Genomic DNA, 22,297 nt, shown 5'->3' with positions numbered 1-22,297 from the left:
CATGGTTGCTGCTTCTTTGTACGGGGCTAATTCGAACCACGTGACATTTGCGTGGAAGGTTCCAACACGATTGCAACATTCTGGCTGGTAGCAGCAGAATAGCGCACGCCGCCGTAAGTTCGCTGATCACGCGAACACTTCCCGAGACGCAGCAGAAATGAGCTGTGACCGAGAAGACTGCCGCTCGTGCTGCGCACAAATTCAATATTACGGAGTGTAGTAATCGTCAGTGCGTTTTCTACACTCATCCATGCTTCTGTTTATTTTTCGAAATCATCTGATTACCGATTACCGCCCTTAGCTGCCGACTGCGTGATTTCGCAAGGGGGCATTGGTGGAGGCGAGGCGGAAGATAATTGTGAAAGAGCTGTCAGCGGTGGTGAGGAGGAGCCCCTGAGCGGCGCCGAGTAAATCGATGACACCGGAATGAAAATGGGGGAGTTAGACATATTTTGCACTAATCAACAAGTTTCAATATAATTACTCACCCTGCGTTCGACCACCTAATGTTCCATTGAATGATTCCTGGGCTGGTGAGCACCCACAGCAATGACAAAAACGAAACACGAAAATTTCATTCCAGCACTTTTATTTACATACACACATGAACTGAATGTTAACGGCCCTTTCTGCCAGTTGTTGTCCCCACTTGTCCACCAATCATCAGCTGAGCATGGAAAACAGGTACAATAAATTGTCAAGTTTAGATCTCACTCTTTTACAAGCTGAGTGATTCAACTTGAACTTTTTGTGATCTTGCTTGACAAGGATTTATCCTACAATTCTTCACTGCCTTGCCTCGTGTACAATACTTAAGCTTCATGCACATTCTGCACTTGGTACAGTTTCATTCACTAAAGCGGAGCTTCCAGCCTCTCGCTCTGATGTGTCTGTAGCAACATTATATCCGACGCACGCGCCAGCGAAAGCCATTTTCTGCGGAACATGACCCAGCTTCCTTTCTCCCGAGAGGAAGGAAGCTAAACAAGCACCGCTGCATAGTCGCCTCATCCTTCTGCGTCGCGGCGGCTCGGCCGAGTCATGCATCGGGTGAATGGCCGGCTACCGACAGGCTGCTACTTGCCTGAAGGCGGCGTCGCGGAGACGGCGTGGGCGTCGCCGTCCCTTTCCCCATCGTGACTTCTCGGTTGACGAAACCGTTTCGTTTACATTCGTCGGATTCCAAGCTTCGGCCATCAAAAGTCCTGATTGGAGCCATTCAAACTTCTCGGGACTCCAACGAACTTCCGTGGGTATAAAAACCCTGGAGGCACTTATAGTCGGCCTTCTTCAGCGGCATTCTGCGGCGGCACTTTTTGGCGGCACCGAGTGGAGAGGTGCTGTCGCCTTTTTGCGAGTCATGTAACATTTGCTTACCCTTGATCATACTGTATATAAATGTTACTTCAAGTTTTCTTCGGCTCGATAACTTCATCACTCTGCTCTGTGCCGCGTAAATTGCGGACGGAGCAAGGCAACGCCGCTACACCGGTGACTGCGCTCGGATGGCCAGTCACAACCATGGTGGCTGTGGTGATATGGCCAGTCCCAACAGCGGGGACAGCGTCGGAATGGCTAATGCCCAACATCGATGAAAAGCTAGGATGCGAGTCACAACCTTGAGGACTGCGGTAGGATGCCCGGTTACAAAAGCGCCTGCCCTCGATTCCCTGCTGCGCGAAAAACTGCAGCGAGCTCCCTCTTAAATGTAGGGCATGCAGCAGGCTCGACATTTGTTATTTTCAGTGGCCTTGGGCGAATCGTGTTCACAGAAACTCGCAATGGGGACAAGAGTTTTGCTCCCATTCTTGCAAGACTCTCAGCTGGACAAATCCCTTTGGATCGAAAACAGTGCGAGTGTCTCAAGAAATGTACTTTCTCGAGCGGTGGTCTTTATCTATTTCTTTTTCCTGGGTTGGTGTCCTTTCTATGGCGTCCCCGTTTACTTTGTATTTTAGGGGCGAAGCTCCCCTTGCTCTGGCCCTGTCACGTCCCTCGTTGCCGTTTTATACGGCACAGCACATTAATGATGATTGTGGCAGGATCCCCCTGGGGATTGGCCAACCAAAGATTGGCCGAAGACGACAAAACGTTCAACACGTTCGTTGCTACCCAACAAGGAGAACAGGAAGAGGAAGAGGTTGTCGTTCATCGCCTGCGAGCTCAAGACACGTACCGGGAGTACACGACACAAGACGCTCTGCAGAAGGCGACGCAAAGGTGGCTAAAATGTCACACACCGAATTCGCCAACTTACCCATGGAGATTCTCATCGTCTAAAATAACCCCTACATAACCACCGCAAACATCGACGCCTTCTCCAACTTCCAAATACAACCTCTCATCCAAGATCCTCTCGCCACGTACTTCACCGACCACAAAATTATAATCTTCAAAGGAAAGCGCTTTCCACAGCTTTGTAATCAGTAATGTAATCCTTGTATATAATTTCATCAATATGTAAATGATTGCATCTTTCGTTTATATAAGTCTGTATAATTGCATCGATATGGAAATAATAAACACCATGTATATAGGTGTGCATAAAAACACCCGTACAACAACGTATCGACTCTTCAAATGATGTGCGAGCGAATGTTTCACGGTTTTACCGATAAGCATTGGAGCTTCGCCCCTCTCATCATAGTTCACTTCGTGGAGATGGCGGAATTTTTTTTATTCAGAGCTCACGTTAACGATTTCTTGTTCCAATTTATTTTTATCTCTGAACTTTGCTAACAGCATTTCCTTGTTTCTCGTTTTTAACATTTAATTCCTGTTTGTCTTTTCGCTCCTGTAACTGTGATGTCCAGCATCCACCTTTCATCCCTGTAGCCATTCCCCATCTGGCGCAGCAAGCCTTATCACTAGCACGGCTGATCTCATCAGTTGACATTAAAGAGCCCCCCCCCCCCCTCTCTCTCTCTCTCTCTAGCTCACAACATCGCAGATGCATGGCGCCGCGACTACAAGCAGACAGGAGAGCTCTGCGGCGAACAAAGGCAAAAAACTGCTCCCATTTGGGCCTTTTATTCTTTCAGATGTTATTTACTTTGGGACTACGCCTGCGACATAATTATTTCTCCGCGAAAAGCACTCGGCACTAGCGAACGGCTTGTCGTAGGCTTGACCCTGTGCTTAAGCTGAGGAAGAAAAAAGCACCCGAAGCTAGCACAGTTACACTCTTTCTTTGATAATTCTTGGATACCTTTTTGCGCGCAGCAAGGTACACTTCCGTATTTAAGCATGTTGCACAAAGATAAATGCCAGCATGCGCATGGCAAGCCCTGGGATAACTTGCATACTGCGGTATCAGCGGTATCCCGAGATCCGGAAGTCATCGAATTTGGCGGAAAGGGATGGGGTCACCGCAGAAAAAACTCCAACTGTCACGCAATCTGGTAGGGAGAAAATCAACCACATGTGGTAATTAGGCTATATAGAAAAAGTCTGGTGTCCCCGAAAAAACACATTTTTAACTTTACGTTTGATTTACTACCATAGCAGAACATTGGTGACAATATAAACTGTTCACAGGTGGTTATTTATTCTTGTAGTTGTTTTTTGTGTCTATTAAAATGTGTGATTTGTGAAATATCCAGAGCGAAGAGCGTGCTTGGTATTCTGCAATAAACTATTGCATACGGCAATTTGTTATTTCCTCAGTCATGTCAAACACACAGCCCAATAAAATGCATTTCAACTGGGGAAACAAACATTTAGAGCATAGCTTTACTAATCTCGTGAAGCGGTTTCACCGTTGCGTAGAATTTGACCTTCATTTGTTCGCAGCTGCGCGAAACATATTAAAATGCATCGCGTGACTCGCCGGGCCGCGCTCCGCTGACAGCCGCGTACGCTAGCCACCCGGCGCCTACGCCAATCCCGGCATAGCCTGTGAACTCTTCTGCAGCTGGGTCGCCGCCTCGCCACGTGACTCTCCCGCGTGCATTCGAACTTGGCCACAGATGGCTCGGTGCTGGGCCACCTGCTTTTCTCTGAGCGTTCGTGGGAGCTGGGGCTTGGGGCAATTGTCGCAAATGGCGTCGCCTCGAGACGACGGCTAAAATCGCCCGGCGTGCTGCCTGAATGGAATGCGAGGCGTGGGAAGCTTGTGTCGGAGACTGTGGAAGAGCAAGCCGCTGGGCTTCGAAAACTCCGGAAGCGGCCCACAACCGTTGACACAGTCAGATTTTGGTATAATAGTGTAGGAATTACATCTAAATCAAATGTTAACCAAGTGAGTCAGCCAGGCTAAGCCAGGCTTTCGAATTGCGTATCCCGGGTTTGCTGAACTAGGCAGCCGACATCTTTTGTATTTCAATGCTGGTCTATACACTGGTAGAATTAGCCAGTCAGTCTATGGCAAGAATATGCTTAGCATTACAAAATGATAACAATTATTTTGTGGCACACTGCCTTATTTCACTTTAAAGTAACCATTACTTCACGACCAACCCCTCATGTGCGGACATTTGTTACGCAATGTTACATCATTAAAATGTTTAAAAGGCGCTAAAAAATAATGAGGCATTCCAGTATGGGGACGTACATAAACACGGAGTCTGTAGTACGACGTATACGGGGCCTTCCCATTTAGACGAGAGAAACGCGAAATTCAAAACAGAGAATGGTAACTTTTTATGAAGGCGGGAACGCCGCCTTGAAGAGCTAGAGTGAACTAGACAGGCAGCTGCTTAAAACACAAAACAAACTAGGCCGGTGCGAAAGTAGACCGCGCTCACGAATAAATGTAAGGAACTGGACACGCATGCGCTTGGGTTACAACAGAAACAGGCGGTACGAAAGCAGACAGTGATGGTACGTACGAGATTGAGTAAGAAATTATGTTTTGAACGGCCTGCGGAAAGGGTGTGCCCTAACGCTTGGAAAACACGAACGCGGGCATTTCTTCTCCAACAACTCATGCTGTGAAACACCTGATGCTTCGAAGACGCATGAAGCCTCCGCAGGTTTTGTTCGTATGCATGAAAAATTTACACAAACATAGCCACACAAAGCTTCGCTTTAGAACACATTGTAGTGACATTCGGGTGTTGTTGTTGACATATCAGTGATACTTATGTATACAAATATTTCAGATGGCACAAGACGACTTTGGTGTGAAGTATGGGTGAAAGCAGATCAATATAGAGTGCTTCGGGCTCGTGGTTACTGCATAATTGAATTCGAAGAAGGACAGTGCCAAGGCAATACTGATGAAATTCTTTACGGCCATGTGTGCAAAAACACAACTATGAAACCGCAACTACAAAGGAGACAAAGGAAAAGAAAACAATAAAGTGAGAATCCTAGTGAGACTAGATTTCGTAACATTAGAGATTTCTTACATTAGGCTATGCACATTGCTGAGCAGAAACCATGGATGTATATCCCCTCAATGGGAAATAAAAAGTTCCACATTCGGCGGAACATCTCCACTGTGAATTATTTTCCTGTTTTCTTATAAAAAGCCACAAAGGAACCCCACCGATAGCGCTGGGATACAGCAAGCGCCTTGCAGGCGGATTATACAGGGCGTGAATCCGCGTATTCACAACTGGAACGCTATCTTCCCGCATCCGAAGAGCCGCTGGGCCTTGTTTATATCGTGGGGCTCCCCGGCAGTGTGGTCGCTGTACTGCTCCGGGCGGTTGCCGAGTTGTTCTTTACTTGTGCGGCGAGACATCGCTTGGGAAGCTCACATGGTTTCTGCGGGAGACCACCTAAATGTAATGGGTCGACCGGAAAATGAAACTTTAGCGCAGCCTTTTCCATGCATATTAAACATCTGTGTCCTCCATAAAAAGATAAAAATGGTCGCCATCGCTCCCCGCAAAAGTGAATGTCCAGCGAAGCTGTTGTAAACCATTACAAACAGTGATAGAGGAGGGTATGTAATGTTTCTGGTCATCTCGGCAGGATTGTCGCTTCCGCTCGGCATCTGTGGCGGTAATGCTAAGCTCTGCTTGGCCTGGAGGATGCACTGCGCGTCCTGGCTACTTAGTGACAATAGTCCTGCCTAGCCTTCAAAGATATTCTACAGACACAGTCTTTACCAGGAACGAATGCTGGTGTGTTCCCATTTTATACAGACACCTTATGATCCATAATGCGGTATCTGTGCTTGTTTTGTGGTTCCATTAAGCTATTCTGACCTCTATATGTCTGCCTGATTAGCCTAACCCATGCTCTTGCATTCTTATGCGAGAACTTCTGGGTCCTCCCAAAGATGTTTGTTTACGACACTATATTTTCCGACCACCTAGAGGCTAACAGCTTCGCTCTAAAATGAAGTGGGGAACAACACTAGCTTCAGTAAAAGTGTGGCAGTTAAAAGCCAATAAAAACTAACGGGACTAAAAAGCCCAGTCATTTTTTTTTAAAAGAAAAGGCAAGTTTTAGGGTAAGAAATACATTCGACAACAAGCAAGTTGCGTGTCGCAGAATTGTCTACAATGTCGGAAAGAAATGCAGGTAAAGTAAGCAAACAGGAAGCAAAATGTCCTAATTCGGATTATCGGAGTAATACGTGCAGCGGAGAAAATTAAAAAAAAGAAAAAGAAGGAGCTTCGGCGCGCTGAGCCCCATAATCTTAAGACAGTAGAAATAATGAGCAAATCGTTCATGACCGGTTATAAGGTAGATATAGTTCCTTAAAAAGAAGAAGAAATAGGCGGGTAGATAGAGGAAAGTCCGGCGTCCAGCGGTATAACTCTGCCTGACACGCGGGATGAATACGCAGCCGTAGAGCTCTACCGAACGTTCTACAGAGTATTCCTCGTCGCTGAGCACGACAAAGGTATCGAGTTCAACATTTAAACGCAAAGCTTAAGCGTCCCCTCTTTTACGTCCTGGCGTCAAGGTTTGGATAAAGGCAGCAAAAAGGGAGTAACCATAACAGACTCGCACACCCAAAAGATTTCGAAGTCCGCGGACCCCCATTAAGGCCGATCCATACGACGGACCGAGTCCCCGCGGTCCAATCGGTCACGTGATGAAACGTCACGGTCCGCCGCGGTCCGATCCAAAGCAGAGCGCACCCACGCAGCGGGCTGGCTGAGCGGACCGCGAATGGCCGACCGTCTGAACTCGCAAGCTAGAAGGTTGAACACAGGCGCCGTTTGGCTGCGACAACATGTTGTAACGCACAAGCCTGCACGAAACGTTTCATCCCCACAACAGCCACCCGCATGCTAACCTGGCGGGCGCGTTCGCGCAGCTGCCGGCGTCGTTCGCACGAAGGCGACTCGACGAGCGGCGATGGCGGGACGGTCCGGGTTGCATACGGCCCGTCACCGACCGCTCACTGGAACCGAACTCTTCCCGTAAAGTGGGGTCCACATGCGTGAAACAATGTGATAATGATGGCTAGCATCGCACTATTAGGAGCCATAGTATTTGCTAGTAAAAGCGCGGATAAAGAATCCGTCGCGATTGTAAGCCTAGTCCGTGGCCTATCCCACCGGGGGTGATTGACAGGCTCGTTCGAGCGCTTCGAAACAACCGCGCTGCCCGCGCCGTTCTCTATTGGCGCAACTGGACCCGGCTCCACTCACGCGACGTTGGATCTGCCAGGCCACGCTGATTGATGTCGCGGTCCATCGTCGAGACTGCAGACCGAAAAGCCTCAGCGAATATTTGGACCGCGAGCGCCATGGTCCTGCGCGGTCCAAGGGCAGTCCGCGAGAATTAGTGACGTCCTAACACGTGATGCGCGGACCGCGGTCCAAATAATCGTTTTGGTCCGCCGTGTGGATCGGCCTTTAAGGAACCACAATGTAACCGAATCAGATATCTCCTCCAATTTTTACTGATGGTGTGCGCTGTCGACTTATTTTACCAAAATGGTTCCTGCATTGCCGCATTCAAGAAAAGGATCGTGAACGCGCTGCTCAAAGAAGGCAGCACAGTGTGTTCTCTTCTACCTGCTATACTCGTCTGGAAGAGTCCGTCACAGTCGTGTGCACGCTTCAATTTTCTGTTCTGTTCCTCACTATTGTAGGGTTGAAGTGGCATCAGAGTGAAGGCCACTAGCAACTCAACCGAAGTGCGGTCGTGCACATGGGAACTAGTTATGAGTTAGGGGGTTGAAAATAAGTGCGACCCATATTCTTAGCATCTTGTCGTCATTTGTTTGTTTTACAAATACTGTTATATATCATTAGAAAACAAATATCAAGCCAGCATTGCTAGTTCAAAATCTTTACTTTGTGCAGAGATTCCTAATGCGCATTTGGGTTTTATGCCTCCACAGTTTGCTGAAAGGCAAAATTTGCCTCCAGTAAAGCATCCTGTGCGTGAGAAACTGAAGCAAATAGGCATAAATTACGTTATAAAGTTAAGATAGTCACGAGACCCTAAAATACTTCACCAGGTTTTTGAATCTTTACCTGCATGAGATGGTGAAGATTAATGCCGGGCAGCTTCGACTTACGATGCAGTTGTCAAAATTCTGTTAGGCCAAAAACCGCTTGCGAATTCTGGGGTATTCAAAATACAACATTAACCAGGTATGCAACACGTGATGTAAACCTTCTCCCCATCCATGCTGCAAATAAGCTAGCTTCATGCATAATTTAGGCTGACTAGGGCTAAGAATGAACGTGAGAGAAGAGAAGAACACCCTAAGGATGAGATCAAGCAAAAAAGTGACAAAGGGTTCAGCAGACCAAACATCTCAACGCCGATAGGAAATGGCAACTGCATACTTTCAGTGGGTCGTTCTATTACTGAAGAGTAAATAAGTGCTTAGTAAAGCACATTGTACAAAGTGTGATAGCAAGAGATCTAGCATAACGCAAGAACGAACGTTCAAGATCGCCTTTCAAAACGACTTCAAACAGTGTGTCCATCAATCACAAATAACAAACTTTCGTCCCGTGCTCCCAACCAGGGTTACTAAAGCTCATGCTTTTAATATATTTACAACTAACTTAATCCGCACCAGGTTCCATCGTATGCCATTACCGTAAATAAGTGAACTTTATATGTGTAGGAAGGGCGAATGCAATCGTGCCCGTATGAGGGGGCTGTCGTGCAAAGCTATACAAGCCTACCGGGCCTCTCTTTTGCTGGTCTAGCAGTTCGTACGCATCCTTCAAGAAGAAAATACTTTTTAAGATGATTTGCAGAAAACAACAATCATGTGGGCTCTATCACATCTGTCTTTAGAGTCAGGTCAATTCAGAATTGATCTCGAATTCATTCTACGAGAGAAAATTATTACACAAAAAGGTTGAAAGAGGTAACGGCCCCGGAAAGCTGCAGACTGATCAAAATCTTGAGTGTAAGGGTGACCCTGAATGGTCAATTCCAGTAACTTTTGCAATCACAAAGAAATTTTAGAACACATAATTTGCCCGCGTATAGCTAAAACCCAGTCATCTCAAAACTATGCAATATTTGATTATAAGGCTTATATGTACACGTTGTAGCAAATTCATTGTTTGATGCTGCCTTTGAAATCGGCATCCAGTCTTATGTTTCCAGCCAAATAGTTCATGATAGCGGATCCAAAATAAGCGGTAGCTCGTTTGGCACATTATCTGTGCACAACTGCAACAAGGAAACGAAAACGTGAAACATTTGGTGTTTTATGGGGCACATGAAATAACTGAATGGTTTTTACACATTCGTGTGATGGAAAATATTTCACGCATGCAAGCTACTTTGTAATTTTTGAGTTCAACATTTTTGCTGTTTGTAGAGGACAACAACGCCGGGCTCTGAATTAATCATAACATGCACTACTAAACTCTTTGATTATGTTTATGGTGTGCTGTTTGAAGTCAAACCAGGATCAAAAGCAATACATCGTTAATTGTGTTTAACTACTTTTTATTAACAAGATAGCCATTTAAGCACACTTCAGATTGTTTGTTCCTAATTTATAAAGAGTAGAGAATATATATTTTAATTGGAAGACTTTATGTTAGTCGTTTGCCTCTCAACCATTATTATCCGAGAAAGCGATGCGGATCCAATGCATTGCTTATTGTTGTTAGGCTTTCTCCCCCTAACTTCGCAGTATCCTCTACGTGCACTAACCAATACTTTGGTGTGTATACATCAGCATTCCCCCTTTTTTGTTCATTTGTTCGATGATTACCCCTGAACAAATTAAACAATCATCTTAGAACATAATAGTTTGGCTGTGTACAGGTGTTAAGAAAGAAATATTGATATATAAAGAAAAATTATTGGTCTGAAAGACATCCCAGGCACACGACAGGTCATTGGTTGGAATTTTGAGACAGTGTTGCCTACTTTTAGCAATTGCTTCGGCCCGCTAGGAAAGCTACGGAGAAACAAACATTTTCCTCTAAATACATACTTTTCTACCTTCTGTAAATAACTATGGTTAACGGAATCACGGGCTTCTTTGATGCCAAAACTTCAGGTATTGTTTGTTGTTTAGAGCATGATTTATTTATTGCCACACGTTTCATCCACTCCTCTTATTCTCCATTTATATTTATCACATCGCGTCCCTTACTTCCCTAATAAAAAGTCAAAATACAATTGAAGAACTAAAAAGCCCTCAACTATTGACATCTGTCGGTACAAATATAAATATAAACTCTGACGCTTTCTATGATAATGATTACTTGTATTCTTGTAGCTTTATCACTAGTATGCTGTGCGGATAATCGACATGTGATACGATTTCAAGCTTTATTTTTATTGTTCGCCAAAATTGCATGATATAAATCGGCGAATACTAACAAAATCTCTTTCAGTTTTTCCAAAACATCACCATAAGATAAACGGTATCCCTGTAGCTTACACCGAGGTGGAGAAGAAAACAACGAGACTTTTGACCTAGTGGTCAAAACAATTTTAAGGACACGGAACAATTTTAAGGACAATGAGCTTTCCAAAGTTGTAGTATGAATTGTGAGGCTCCAGAAGTGGGATAGTAAAGCTGAGGACTACAATTAACTCCAACAAATCATAAATGCTCTGAAGTTACAAAATTCTAAAGTAACTGCTAACCTTGAAGGTCTGCGAATTTTTAAATTCAGCCGTGCCTTTTTCAAACAGGGTATTTCACCTGCCTTCAAGCCCGTAGGTTCGGCTGGGTGTTGCTGGAGTTACTTTCAAAACATGAAAAAGCGTTTTTCAAAACATGGTTACTTTCAAAACATGAAAGGGCATGGCATCATACAGACCCGCCGCGGTGGCTCAGTGGCTAAGGCGTTGCGCTGCTGAGCACAAGGTCGCGGGTTCGATTCCCGGCCGCGGCGGCCGCTTTTCTGATGGAGGCGAAAAGCAAAAACGCCCGTGTGTACGAGATTTCGGCGCACGATAAAGATCCCCAGGTGGTCAAAATTAATCCGGAGCCCTCCACTACGGCGCGCCTGATCGCCTGCGTTGCGTCGGCGCGTTGAACCTCACAATCAATCAAGCATCATGCAGGCCTTTGTGGGCTTCCGCCAAGTGAGGGCCTCACAAAAAAGAAAATACTGAGCGCAGAAAATACACGCATGTCATCGTGAATCACGTGACGAGCGCACGGCATCATACAGGCATTTGTGGGCTTTCGCCACGTGAGGGGCGCACAAAAAAGAAAACAAATTACCGAGTGCACGCAATCGTGCGCCTCGGGACGAGCACACGGCACCATCCAACTTGCCCTTCTAGAACACTCTGCCCAGCGTTTGTGACGTCATCTCTCGCGTGCTGTTCTACTCGCCAGTTCACGTACGCCCGGACCAGAAGTGGACAGCACCGACCAGTTCGCGCTGCAGACGCTGAGTTCGCGAACCCGGTAGCCGCCGTTTCGAGCGCGTGCTAACACGGTCCACCTTGTTAAATATGTTAAAGAAAACGGACGAAACGATCCCCGTCGGCCACTCATGGAGAGCTTTCAGGGGCAAGTTAGGAAATCCATGTCAGGTGCAACAGCTGGGTCTCCGACGAAGGGAGAGAGAAAGAGAGAGAAATCACTTTATTTTTCAAGCAAGTTGGGTAGGAACGCGTGGTGGCTGCCGGCCGAAGGCTGGCGGCGGCAGTGGCGGCTCGGTCAACCAGAAGTAGCTACGCCCCCAGTTGCGAGCAGCCAAGCGCGTCCTCCCACTGCTCGGTGCTGGAGATTCGGTGGAATGGGTAAAGAGGACAGGCCCACATGGCGTAGCTTAGTGCGTCCAGGGAGTCAAAGAAGGGACAGTTGGCGCCGGGAACTCAGAGGGATAGGTCTTGTGGAGGAGGGATAGACGGGCGAGGGAGTTGGTCTGAAGGAGTCGCCATAGGCGCCCCTGAGCGTTGGTGAGGGATGTGTGGGCAGTGAGATAACGGCGCCGGGAGACGCGATAATGCTCCGTGGCTTCTTGGTACGAGAGCAGACGATCGCGGGCCGACCGGGCACTGTGTTAGAGAGCAGGAGCGAGCCCAGCACGGCTATTTAGTTCTCGTGCTGCTTTGTGGGCCGCCTTGTTGCCTCCCTCCCCAGTCGGGGCCGGGGTCCAGACGATGTAGACTGGTTGAGTAGGGGGTTTTGGAGAATCTTGAGTGCCGTAGCCGAAACGCTACCACGAATGAAGTTTTGAATGGCCGTCTTCGAATAAGTGATTATAATGTGTGGTTGCATGCTGGTGATGCGGACAAGTGCTATTGCCGCCTCTTCCGCCGTTGCGGGGTAAGATGTCCGTATTCTGAGGAAACTGACCGCGGGAGAGCCCGCCACCTCTCATGTTCCTCCAGCCTTTCACCATCTGTACAAGCTGGGGAATTTTTTTTTTGTTGACATATGTGGCTGAATATTGTCGCCAGCGAATTGTCAGGCCAGCATTTGTATTTTCATTACGCAGGTCGAACGACCAAGTAAAATGGAGGTTTCACTGAAGAAAAACTCCTATGACCATCAAATTTTTTTCAGGCATATGTTGAGTCTAATTAATTTATTATGTCCTCCGCATTTATATTTCCGTAAAAGCAGTATTGGTGGATTGCAAAACTCGCGGAAAACCCTTCGGTACAAAACGCATACAAAACACACACAAAACCCCTTGGTAACTTCAAAACAGTACGCCTGCGGGGAGTGAAAAGAAAGTATAGCAGATATAGCTAAAATAAATGTAACTGCGATAGACATGTACGAAGTAAAAAACTGACATACCAGCAACATCTGAACAACGTCAGCAAAATATGTCTAAATAGGGTCCACAAATGAAGCAGCAGCAATATCGAGAGTACGTCTTTAGCATAGCTGAAAGAACGTCCGAATATAAGGTACCAGCAACGTTATCTTAACATCCACAAATTTTCATTAAAAAATTGCACGTTTTACGGATGTCTAATAGAGATACTGCTTGGACATACACGTTCAGATATTTTTGGTACGTCGCAGAGATGTTAGTGGTTTGCTGGGAAGAGTAGAATACATGCTGTTTTTTGAGTAAAGTGATGCCGGTGAGATGCCCCTGCGCGAGCTCCTGGGTACGGTCATTTTTATAGTGCTGCCAGCAGGCCCCTGCCAGCGCCTTTTGAAGTACTCACATTAGAAAACTTCGCCATGGTATAATAAACGATACTATAGGCTTTGGTCTTAGCCTGAATCTTCATTTTCAAGATCACCGCACAGGTCCTGAATTTTCTTGTAGTAGGTTTGAATATATCTGACAGGACACTATCCGAGCACGGAAGGAGCACCTGGGAAAAAATTGGGACCGGCCAACATATGGAATATGCCGCACCTCCAGTCAGAAAAGATCTGGACGCCGTGATCGATATGTCCAGCGGTGACTATAAAGCCCTCCCTCTACTGAACAACATACACCCAGACCTACAAAAGAAAAGACGAAAAGCTAGGTTCAAATTGTTTCGAGGAAAGGTCGAAAACTATAAAAACACAGTAAACGCCGGCGCCGGGACGCTTGAAAGGATGAAGGCAACAATTGTCGTACTCCACTACGGTCTCAGTCGCTGTGACTTCGTTACCCTCCACACACAGGAAAGGGAAAGCGGACATTGTCTTTACAATCCGCCTAACAGAACTATGCATAAACATCGTAACACTCTCAAAATGTAATTAGTCTCTTGACTGCAGGCAGAGCACCTAAACAATTGAGGAGGATTCTTAAATCCTCGAAGATGAAAGTTAACGTCACTTCCAACCAGCACACAGTGGACTGGAAGGGCTTGATGCAACCGACGATGATCCACGCAAACTCGCATACAGTGCTCCAGGTTGACCCCGACTCCCACACTTCCCCTGCCGACAAATATTTCCAACTTCTCCTCGCCCTACGCCTAGGGACACCATCCTTTCCGGTGCCACACAAGGATCTAAGCGCCGAATAACTGCAAAGTAGGCGCACGATACTGCCGCGAACCATATACGGGTTTGTTTATTTATTGTTTGTTTTAATGCCCGGCCGCGCCCGGCTCTGTTATCTGTGCCCCATGCGAAGCGCGTGTTCCATTCTTTATTTTTATGCCGCACGGGCTATCTCATTTCAGATAAGCAGAGTGTATCGCCCTACTGCCGCTAGCCCAGAATAATCTTATGTGATCTACAATGTTCTGGATGCGAATCGACGGTTCCAGAAACTCTCGCGCCGAAAGATAAAAGCCTGCACAGCAGACGCCGTGGCATTCGATTCTGCGACGCTCGCCGACGCAAGTCACTTTGCTGACCGCTGCTTCGCCGCCTCTGTATTCTTTTGAGTTGTTAAGGGAACACAGGTTCGCTCCAATAAACTTGTTTCTCTTACAAGACAACTGCGTCGTCCTTGTCTTCGTGACATCTGGTGGAGGTGCTGAGTACTCACCCTTTATGCTCCCTACGACATCTGGAAGCCGCCAAGCCAGTACAACCAGAGAAAGCCGCCGACTGCAAGGATTGCTACCCGAGTTCAGTCTTATGCCAGAAGGGCCCAAGCGAAGAAACGCTGCAACCAACACCATGGTGCAAGAAACAACGTCGCCAATCATCCTGCAGCAGCCCCGGGAACCTCCACCGTTCCGAGGAGCCCCCGCTGAAGACCCCGAGGAATGGTTGGAGAAGCTGGAGCGCGTGCGGACCTTCAACAGGTGGGACGATGAAGAAACCTTCCGGCATGTTTTCTTTTACTTGGAGGATGCTGCTCGAACTTGGTTCGAGAACCACGAGAGCGCCTTGACCGACTAGACGCAATTCAAAAGCGAGTTCCTTAGGACCTTCACGACCGTGGTGAGAAAAGAACGAGCTGCGCTTTTACTGGAAACTCGAACGCAACACCCGAACGAAGGAGTCGTAATCTTCGTTGAGGAAATGAAGCGACTATTTCGTCGCGCGGACCCGGATATGACGGAAGAAAAGAAACTCAGGTTTCTGATGCGAGCAGTAAAGCAAGAACTTTTTGCTTGCCTTGTCCGCAACTCCCCCAAATCGGTGGCCGAATTCGTATCCGAGGCGGCTGCCATGGAGAAGACGTTGGAAATGCGCACGAGGCAGTACGACCGTCCCATCAATACGCTAGTTGCGGACACGATCGATGCCGGGGCTCTTAGCTCTGACACACTACGTGATACAATCCCCGCTATCGTCAGGGAAGAACTGCGGAAACTCTTCCCGACAACGCCGCAACCCCAAGTCACCTCTATGAGCGACGTGATTCGGGAAGAAATTCAACTCGCTTTAGGGACTTCCACGCCTCCCGAAGTACCACATGAGCCTCAAGCTATGAGCTACTCCGCGGCTGTTCGACGACCCCGCCCTGCTCCAACCCGTCTTCAAGAAGTCCCGCCGTACCGCCGTCCACTGTCGCCCGCCCGATCCCCTGCACGCCAAAACCAGGCGCCGAGGAAGACGGGCGTATGGCGAACCGCCGATAATCGTCCGCTGTGCTACCACTGCGGAGAGGCCGATCACACCTACCGTCGCTGCCCGTACAGGAGACTCGGACTGCGTGGTTTCTCCGTCGACGCCCCACGCCCCCGACCCGGCCAGCGCCCTACTGAGATCGACGAATACCTGTCCAACACTAACCGAGGCCCTGCCCGCTTCAACCGATCGCCGTCGCCCTACCCATAGCAGTCACCCAACCGCCGTAGCAGTGCTGATTTCGCACGTGGAAGGTCCCCCAGCCTACGCGGGGGAAACTAAAAGCAGCAACTTCTGGAGGTAAAGTTGCACGATCGCGGAAAAATGAAAACCCTCCAACGACGCAACGACTCACGGAAGACAGTGATTCACGACATGCCAACATCCCGACGACCCGACCTAACCCTGACGAGACTCCCGAACACGACGACAGCTAGACGGCGCGACGCGTACCCGACCTGACCGAGACACCCGCTGAGAAGACGACGACAACGACGACGAACAGTGCCCGACCGTCAACACACACAAGCCGAGATGCGACGCCCCGGCGAACCCGGAACTCGAGGAAGGCGGCATCCGACGTCAAGGTGTCCATCGACGGCTTTGACGTAGTCGCCCTCGTAGACACGGGAGCCGACTACTCAGTAATGAGCGGACCATTTGCGTCTAAGCTGAAGAAAGTTATGAACAGATGGGACGGTCCGCACATACGCACAGCAGGAGGGCACCTCGTGACGCCAAGTGGAGCGTGCACATCCCGCGTCACCATAGACGGCACGACGTACCCTGCCGCATTCGTCATCTTGCCTAACTGCGCCCGCGACGTAATTCTCGGCATGGACTTTTTGACGGACAACGGCGCAATACTTGATCTCCAGACCAAGTCGATAACTTTTTCCTCCGATCACTCCATGCCGCCGGAACCGAACCCCGAACACCGTGCAGCTGTAAGGATCGCCGATGATCATGTCACCCTGCCACCCCGCGCAAGTTTAATGATCAGCGTTTACTGTGAAGGTGCTGCTCCTGACGTTGACGCTATCGTGGAGAGTGACCAAAGGTTGCTTCTAGACCGCAGTGTGTCTGTCGCAAGAAGCATTGCGCGGTTTAAGCAGCGCAAATGCCACGTTTTGGTCACCAATTTCACTGAGGAGTACCAGCATTTAAACAAAGGCGCTTCAATTGCGTTCCTCGAAGAAACGCAAGAAGCAAGTGACGTGATTGCGGTTGCCGAATTTGAACGCGCACGCGAAGATACCTTCAAGCTTCCCAATTCCTTCGACGTGAATCCGACGTTACCGCAAGCAGAACGAAACAAATTATTGGCTTTGCTGCGTCGCTACAGGGAGCGTTTTTCGTCGAACTCAAAACTACGTCAGACACCTCTAGCGAAGCACCGAATAATAACCGAAGATGGAGCCCGACCTACCCGACAGTCACCGTACCGCGTCTCTTCCCACGAGCGGGAAGCCATCGGGACTCAAGTCGACGACATGCTCAGCGACGACATTATACAGCCATCGAAAAGCCCCTGGGCTGCGCCGGTTGTACTGGTGAAGAAAAAAGACGGCACATTAAGGTTTTGCGTTGACTACCGGCGACTGAACAAAGTCACCAAAAAGGACGTATACCCCCTGCCACGAATCGACGATGCCCTCGACCACCTCTGCCATGCGAAGTACTTCTCATCGATGGATCTGAAGACCGGCTACTGGCAAATTGAGGTCGACGAGAGAGACCGAGAGAAGACCGCATTTATAACCCCGGACGGCCTATACGAGTTCAAGTTGATGCCGTTTGGGCTGTGCACGGCGCCAGCAACGTTTCAAAGAGTCATGGACACTGTGCTAGCTGGCCTGAAGTGGCACACCTGCCTCGTATACCTCAACGACGTTGTGATATTCGCCCGGACTTTCGACGAACACCTTGCAAGGTTGGAATCTGTACTCGAGGCCATCCGTACGTAGGGGTTAACGCTGAAGCCCGAAAAGTGCCGCTTCGCTTACGAGGAACTCAAGTTTTTGGGACAAGTCGTCAACGCCATGGGAGTCCTGCCTGACCCGGCGAAAACATCAGCCATAGCGAACTTTCCAAGACCGAAAGACAAAAAGAGCGTGCGAAGATTTCTCGGACTGTGCGCATACTACCGGCGCTTCGTGGCAAGCTTCGCACGCATGGCAGAGCCACTCACGCGCCTGACAAAAGATAGCACCTCTTTCGCCTAGGAAAACGCACAAGAAAAAGCATTCTGCGAGCTGAAACAACGCCTGCAAAACCCGCCCGTGCTCGCTCATTTCGACGAAAACGCCGAAACAGAAATGCACACGGACGCCAGCGATATAGGTTTTGGGGCCGTCCTCGTCCAAAAGCAAAGCGGGTGCGAAAAGGTAATCGCCTATGCAAGCCGTGGTCTGTCGAAGGAGGAGAAAATCTACTCTGCCTCCGAAAAAGAGTGCCTGGCAATCATATGGGCCATTTCAAAATTTCGCCCATACGTGTATGGTAGACCCTTCAAGGTTGTGACAGACCACCATGCGCTGTGTTGGCTCGCCAATTTGAAGGACCCCTCTGGCCGTCTTGGGCGGTGGAGTTTGCGCCTGCAAGAGTTCGACAATACAATCGTCTACAAATCCGGCAGGAAACACTCCGACGCCGACTGCTTCTCCCGCGCCCCTGTCGACCCACCACCACAAGACTCCGATGAAGACAGCGCGTTCTTCGGAGTTGTTACGGAGAGCGACCTTGCCTCCCAGTAGCGTGCCGACCCCGACTCGCGCATAATGATCGACTGCCTCGAAGGACGCAACGTCGTCGTGCCTAGAGCGTTCAAGCGGAACTTACCAGCATTCAGCCTTAAAAACTCCGTCCTCGTGAAGAAGAATCTCAGCCCCGGAACGAGAACGAATTATCTGCTTGTCATCCCCGCAGACCTTCGTGACGAAATTTTGGAAGCGTCCCACGACGACCCGTCTTCCGGACATCTCGGCACAGCTCGCACTATTGCGAAAATCAAGGCGAAGTACTTCTGGCCCCCTCTTACATCGGACGTCACCCACTACGTTCGGAGTTGCCGTGACTGCCAGCGACGAAAAACGCCGCCTACAAGACCCGCCGGACTTCTGCAACCGATCGCCGTCCCGCCGAGGCCCTTTCAACTGATTGGAATGGACCTTCTAAGCCCGTTCCCTATTTATTTATTTATTTATTTATTTATTTATTTATTTATTTATTTATTTATTTATTGAGATACCCTAAGGGCCGAAAATGCATTACATAGGGGGGGATTGCACATCAACCAAAAAATTGCATACAAGTCACATGTGTCAAATGATTGCAGGGTGAAAAGCCAGTACAAAACATAAATGTCGTACAAGAGAAAAGTACAAGAGAATATGGATACAAAACTAGAGCGGATGTTCATTTTCTGAAAACGCTAACAGAGCACTCTGGAACGAGGACAGCTCGGTTAGGTTTGCCACACTGGCAGGCAACAGATTCCACTCGGCAATACTAAGCGGTAATGGTGAATTTTGGTATTTGTTAGTTTTCGCGAATATGGGCCTGACTTTATGCGCATGATTGATGCGTGCTGATACGTAAGTTGCTGGATGAACATGACTGCTTGAAGGCAATTACCCGTTGTGATAAAGAGCATGAAAAATGATAAGCGGCAGTATTTTCTTCGAATTGCGAGAGGCGGAAGTTTGAGGGACGCTTTTACTGCCGAAACAGTGGTATAGCGGGAAATATGACGAAAGAATAAACCGAGCAGCCTTGTTCTGTACTGAGTCGAGTAAGGCTGTTAGATATTCCTGGTGCGGGTGCCATATAATAGAAGCGTACTCTAACGAAGGACGAATTAAAGAACAGTATGCGTGCAGTTTAGTTTCGGAGTTTGCAAGGTGTAAGCGTCGTTTTAGAAGGCCCAGTTTTTTAAAAGCTTTACATGTTAGGTATTCTATATGAGTGTTCCAGGTCAAGTTTGAACTAAGAAATATACCCAGATACTTAAATGACAGCACTGACTCTATACGGGTATTCGAAATAGTGTACTGATTTGGGGTGAAATCGTTAGAGGAAGTAAACGTTACATGCTTAGTTTTATCTGTGTTAATCTCCATTTGTCAGGTGCAACACCACTCTGACAAACCAGCTAAATCTGCTTGGAGCACAGTTATATCAGCCGGATGTGTTATTTCTCTATAAATAACGCAATCATCTGCGAAAAGGCGGACGTTTGAGGCTAAATTATGACCAATGTCATTTACATATATTAAGAAGAGTAGAGGGCCTAGAACTGAACCCTGTGGTACACCGGATTTTACAGGCATGCGATTAGATACATGATTATCGAGTTTGACTGAAAACGGTTAGTTAAAAATCCTTCGACCCACTCTGTTGTGCGGCTGTCCAGCTGAAGAGCGGAGAGCTTCAGCAGTAATCACTTATAGGGCACACGGTCGAAGGCCTTAGAATAATCAATGAATATAGCATCGACGTAACGTGAAGAATGTAAAGAGCGGTGAAGGTCATTCAAAAGCTCGGAAAGCTGTGTTTGGCATGATCGCTCCCGCCTAAACCCATGCTGGTTTTCAAACAAAAGGTTATTTTTGTTCAGGTGAGCCATGATGTGGTGATAAAAAATGTGCTCGAGTAGCTTGCAGCAGATCGATGTTAGTGATATAGGACTGTAATTACTGGGTTGGGCGCTATCACCAGATATATAAATCGGGACTACATGGCCGATTTTCCAGTCCTCAGGTATGCATCCTGTGTCGATTGACTGTTGGAAGATTAGAGTAAGTATAGGGGCCGAAAGATGACGCGTAAATGTTAGCAATTTAGAACTGATACCATCAGGACCCGGGCTTGTGCTGTGAGGTAGGCGGTGAATCGCCCGAGCTACACCATTTTCAGTGACAACGACGGGAACATCTTGGAAGGCTATCGGAATTTGCTCAGTGGTTATAGAATTTCCTAATGGCTGTTCAGTGGTAAATACTCCACTAAAATATAAGTTAAAACGTTCAGCACATTCAACATCTGTTAAAGAGGTAACTATATTGCTTTCTAAAGAGGGAATTTTGGCTGTGCATTTAGGGTTTATGGTGCGCCAGAACTTTTTGGGATTAGTTTGAAGCATGCTAAAAAGAGTAAAATTAAAATACTTGTTTTCGGCTTCCGAAATTTTGGCTTCCAGTCAGCCTGCTACTTCTTTGTACTGCACCCAATCCTCCGGCTTCCCAGACCGCGTTGCTTTTCTATAGCACCTTTTCTTTTCGTTTAAAACTGCCTTAACTTCATGCGTAAACCAGGGGTCGCTCGCTTGTGCTCTGATGATTAGTTTTGGCACGTATGCACGTTCCCTACGTCACGATCAGAGAACAAGGGGATTGTCGTAGTGACAGACTACATGACGCGCTACGCAGAGACCGCCGCTCTTCCGAGGGGCACAGCACAAGAAGTCGCCAAGTTCTTTATAAACCAGGTTGTGCTGCGACATGGAGCCCCTAAAGTCCTAATCACGGACCGCGGAACGGCCTTTACCGCGTAGCTGATGCAAGGAATATTACGCTACAGCAACATGGATCACCGAAGAACGACGGCGTACTACCGCCAAACCGACGGAATAACGGAACGTCTGAACAAGACGATTGCGGATATGCTGTCCATGTACGTCGACGTTGAACATAAGACTTGGGACGAAGTCCTCCCGTATGTCACGTTTGCCTACAATACAGCGACGCAGAAAACTACGCAGATGACACCGTTCGAGCTTGTCTACGGAAGACGGCCGACTACGATGCTCGACGCGATGCTTCCGCATGTAGAAGACGACGACCTCAACGCCGACGTCCAAGGATACCTTCAACGTGCGGAGGAGGCCCGCCAGCTCGCTCGAGTTCGTATAACGGACCAACAGCTGGTGGATGCCGGCCGCTACAACCTCCGTCGCCGAGACGCCGAGTACCAACCAGGGGATCGTGTGTGGGTTTGGACTCCCATTAGACGACGCCGACTCAGTGAGAAGCTACTGCGACGGTATTTCGGGCCCTACCAGATTCTACGACGTGTTGGCCAATTAACCTACGAAGTGATCCCCAGTGGTGATTCCGGCACATCACGACGACGCACGCGGCCCGAAGTCGTCCACGTGGTTCGCCTCAAACCGTACTTCGCAAGATGACGAACTCTTTTTGTTCTTGTTTTGTTGTGGCGGTTTGTTCGGACTGTCGTTTTATTTTAGCATCGGGTCGATGCACTCTTAGAGGGGGGTAGTGCCGCGAACCATGTACGGGTTTGTTTATTTATTGTTTGTTTTAATGCCCGGCCGCGCCCGGCTCTGTTATCTGTGCCCCATGCGAAGCGCGTGTTCCATTCTTTATTTTTATGCCGCACGGGCTATCTCATTTCAGATAAGCAGAGTGTATCGCCCTAATGCCGCTAGCCCAGAATAATCTTCTGTGATCTACAATGTTCTGGATGCGA

General features: G+C 48.2%; 1 protein-coding gene across 2 annotated transcripts in view; it reads left to right on the top strand.

The window, feature by feature from the left end:
- Positions 1–5,422, top strand: part of LOC144141457 (uncharacterized) — a 100,077-nt gene extending 94,655 nt beyond the window's left edge. For both annotated transcript variants that reach the window (XR_013316612.1, XM_077673012.1), the window contains one exon: positions 5,103–5,422. Coding sequence is in view for 1 of the 2 variants with exons in the window: in XM_077673012.1 (XP_077529138.1) it covers positions 5,103–5,127 (25 nt within the window). In the remaining variant the exon portion in view is untranslated. The remainder of the gene's footprint in view (positions 1–5,102) is intronic.
- Positions 5,423–22,297: the final 16,875 nt, after the last annotated feature.

Source organism: Haemaphysalis longicornis, unplaced genomic scaffold, assembly GCF_048455015.1.
Source record: "Haemaphysalis longicornis isolate Haplotype H1 unplaced genomic scaffold, Haemaphysalis longicornis Haplotype H1 scaffold_6, whole genome shotgun sequence".
Classification (NCBI taxonomy): Eukaryota; Metazoa; Arthropoda; class Arachnida; order Ixodida; family Ixodidae; genus Haemaphysalis; species Haemaphysalis longicornis.
The sequence above is the reverse complement of the archived record's forward strand: the minus strand, read 5'-3'. Positions and strand labels throughout refer to the sequence as shown.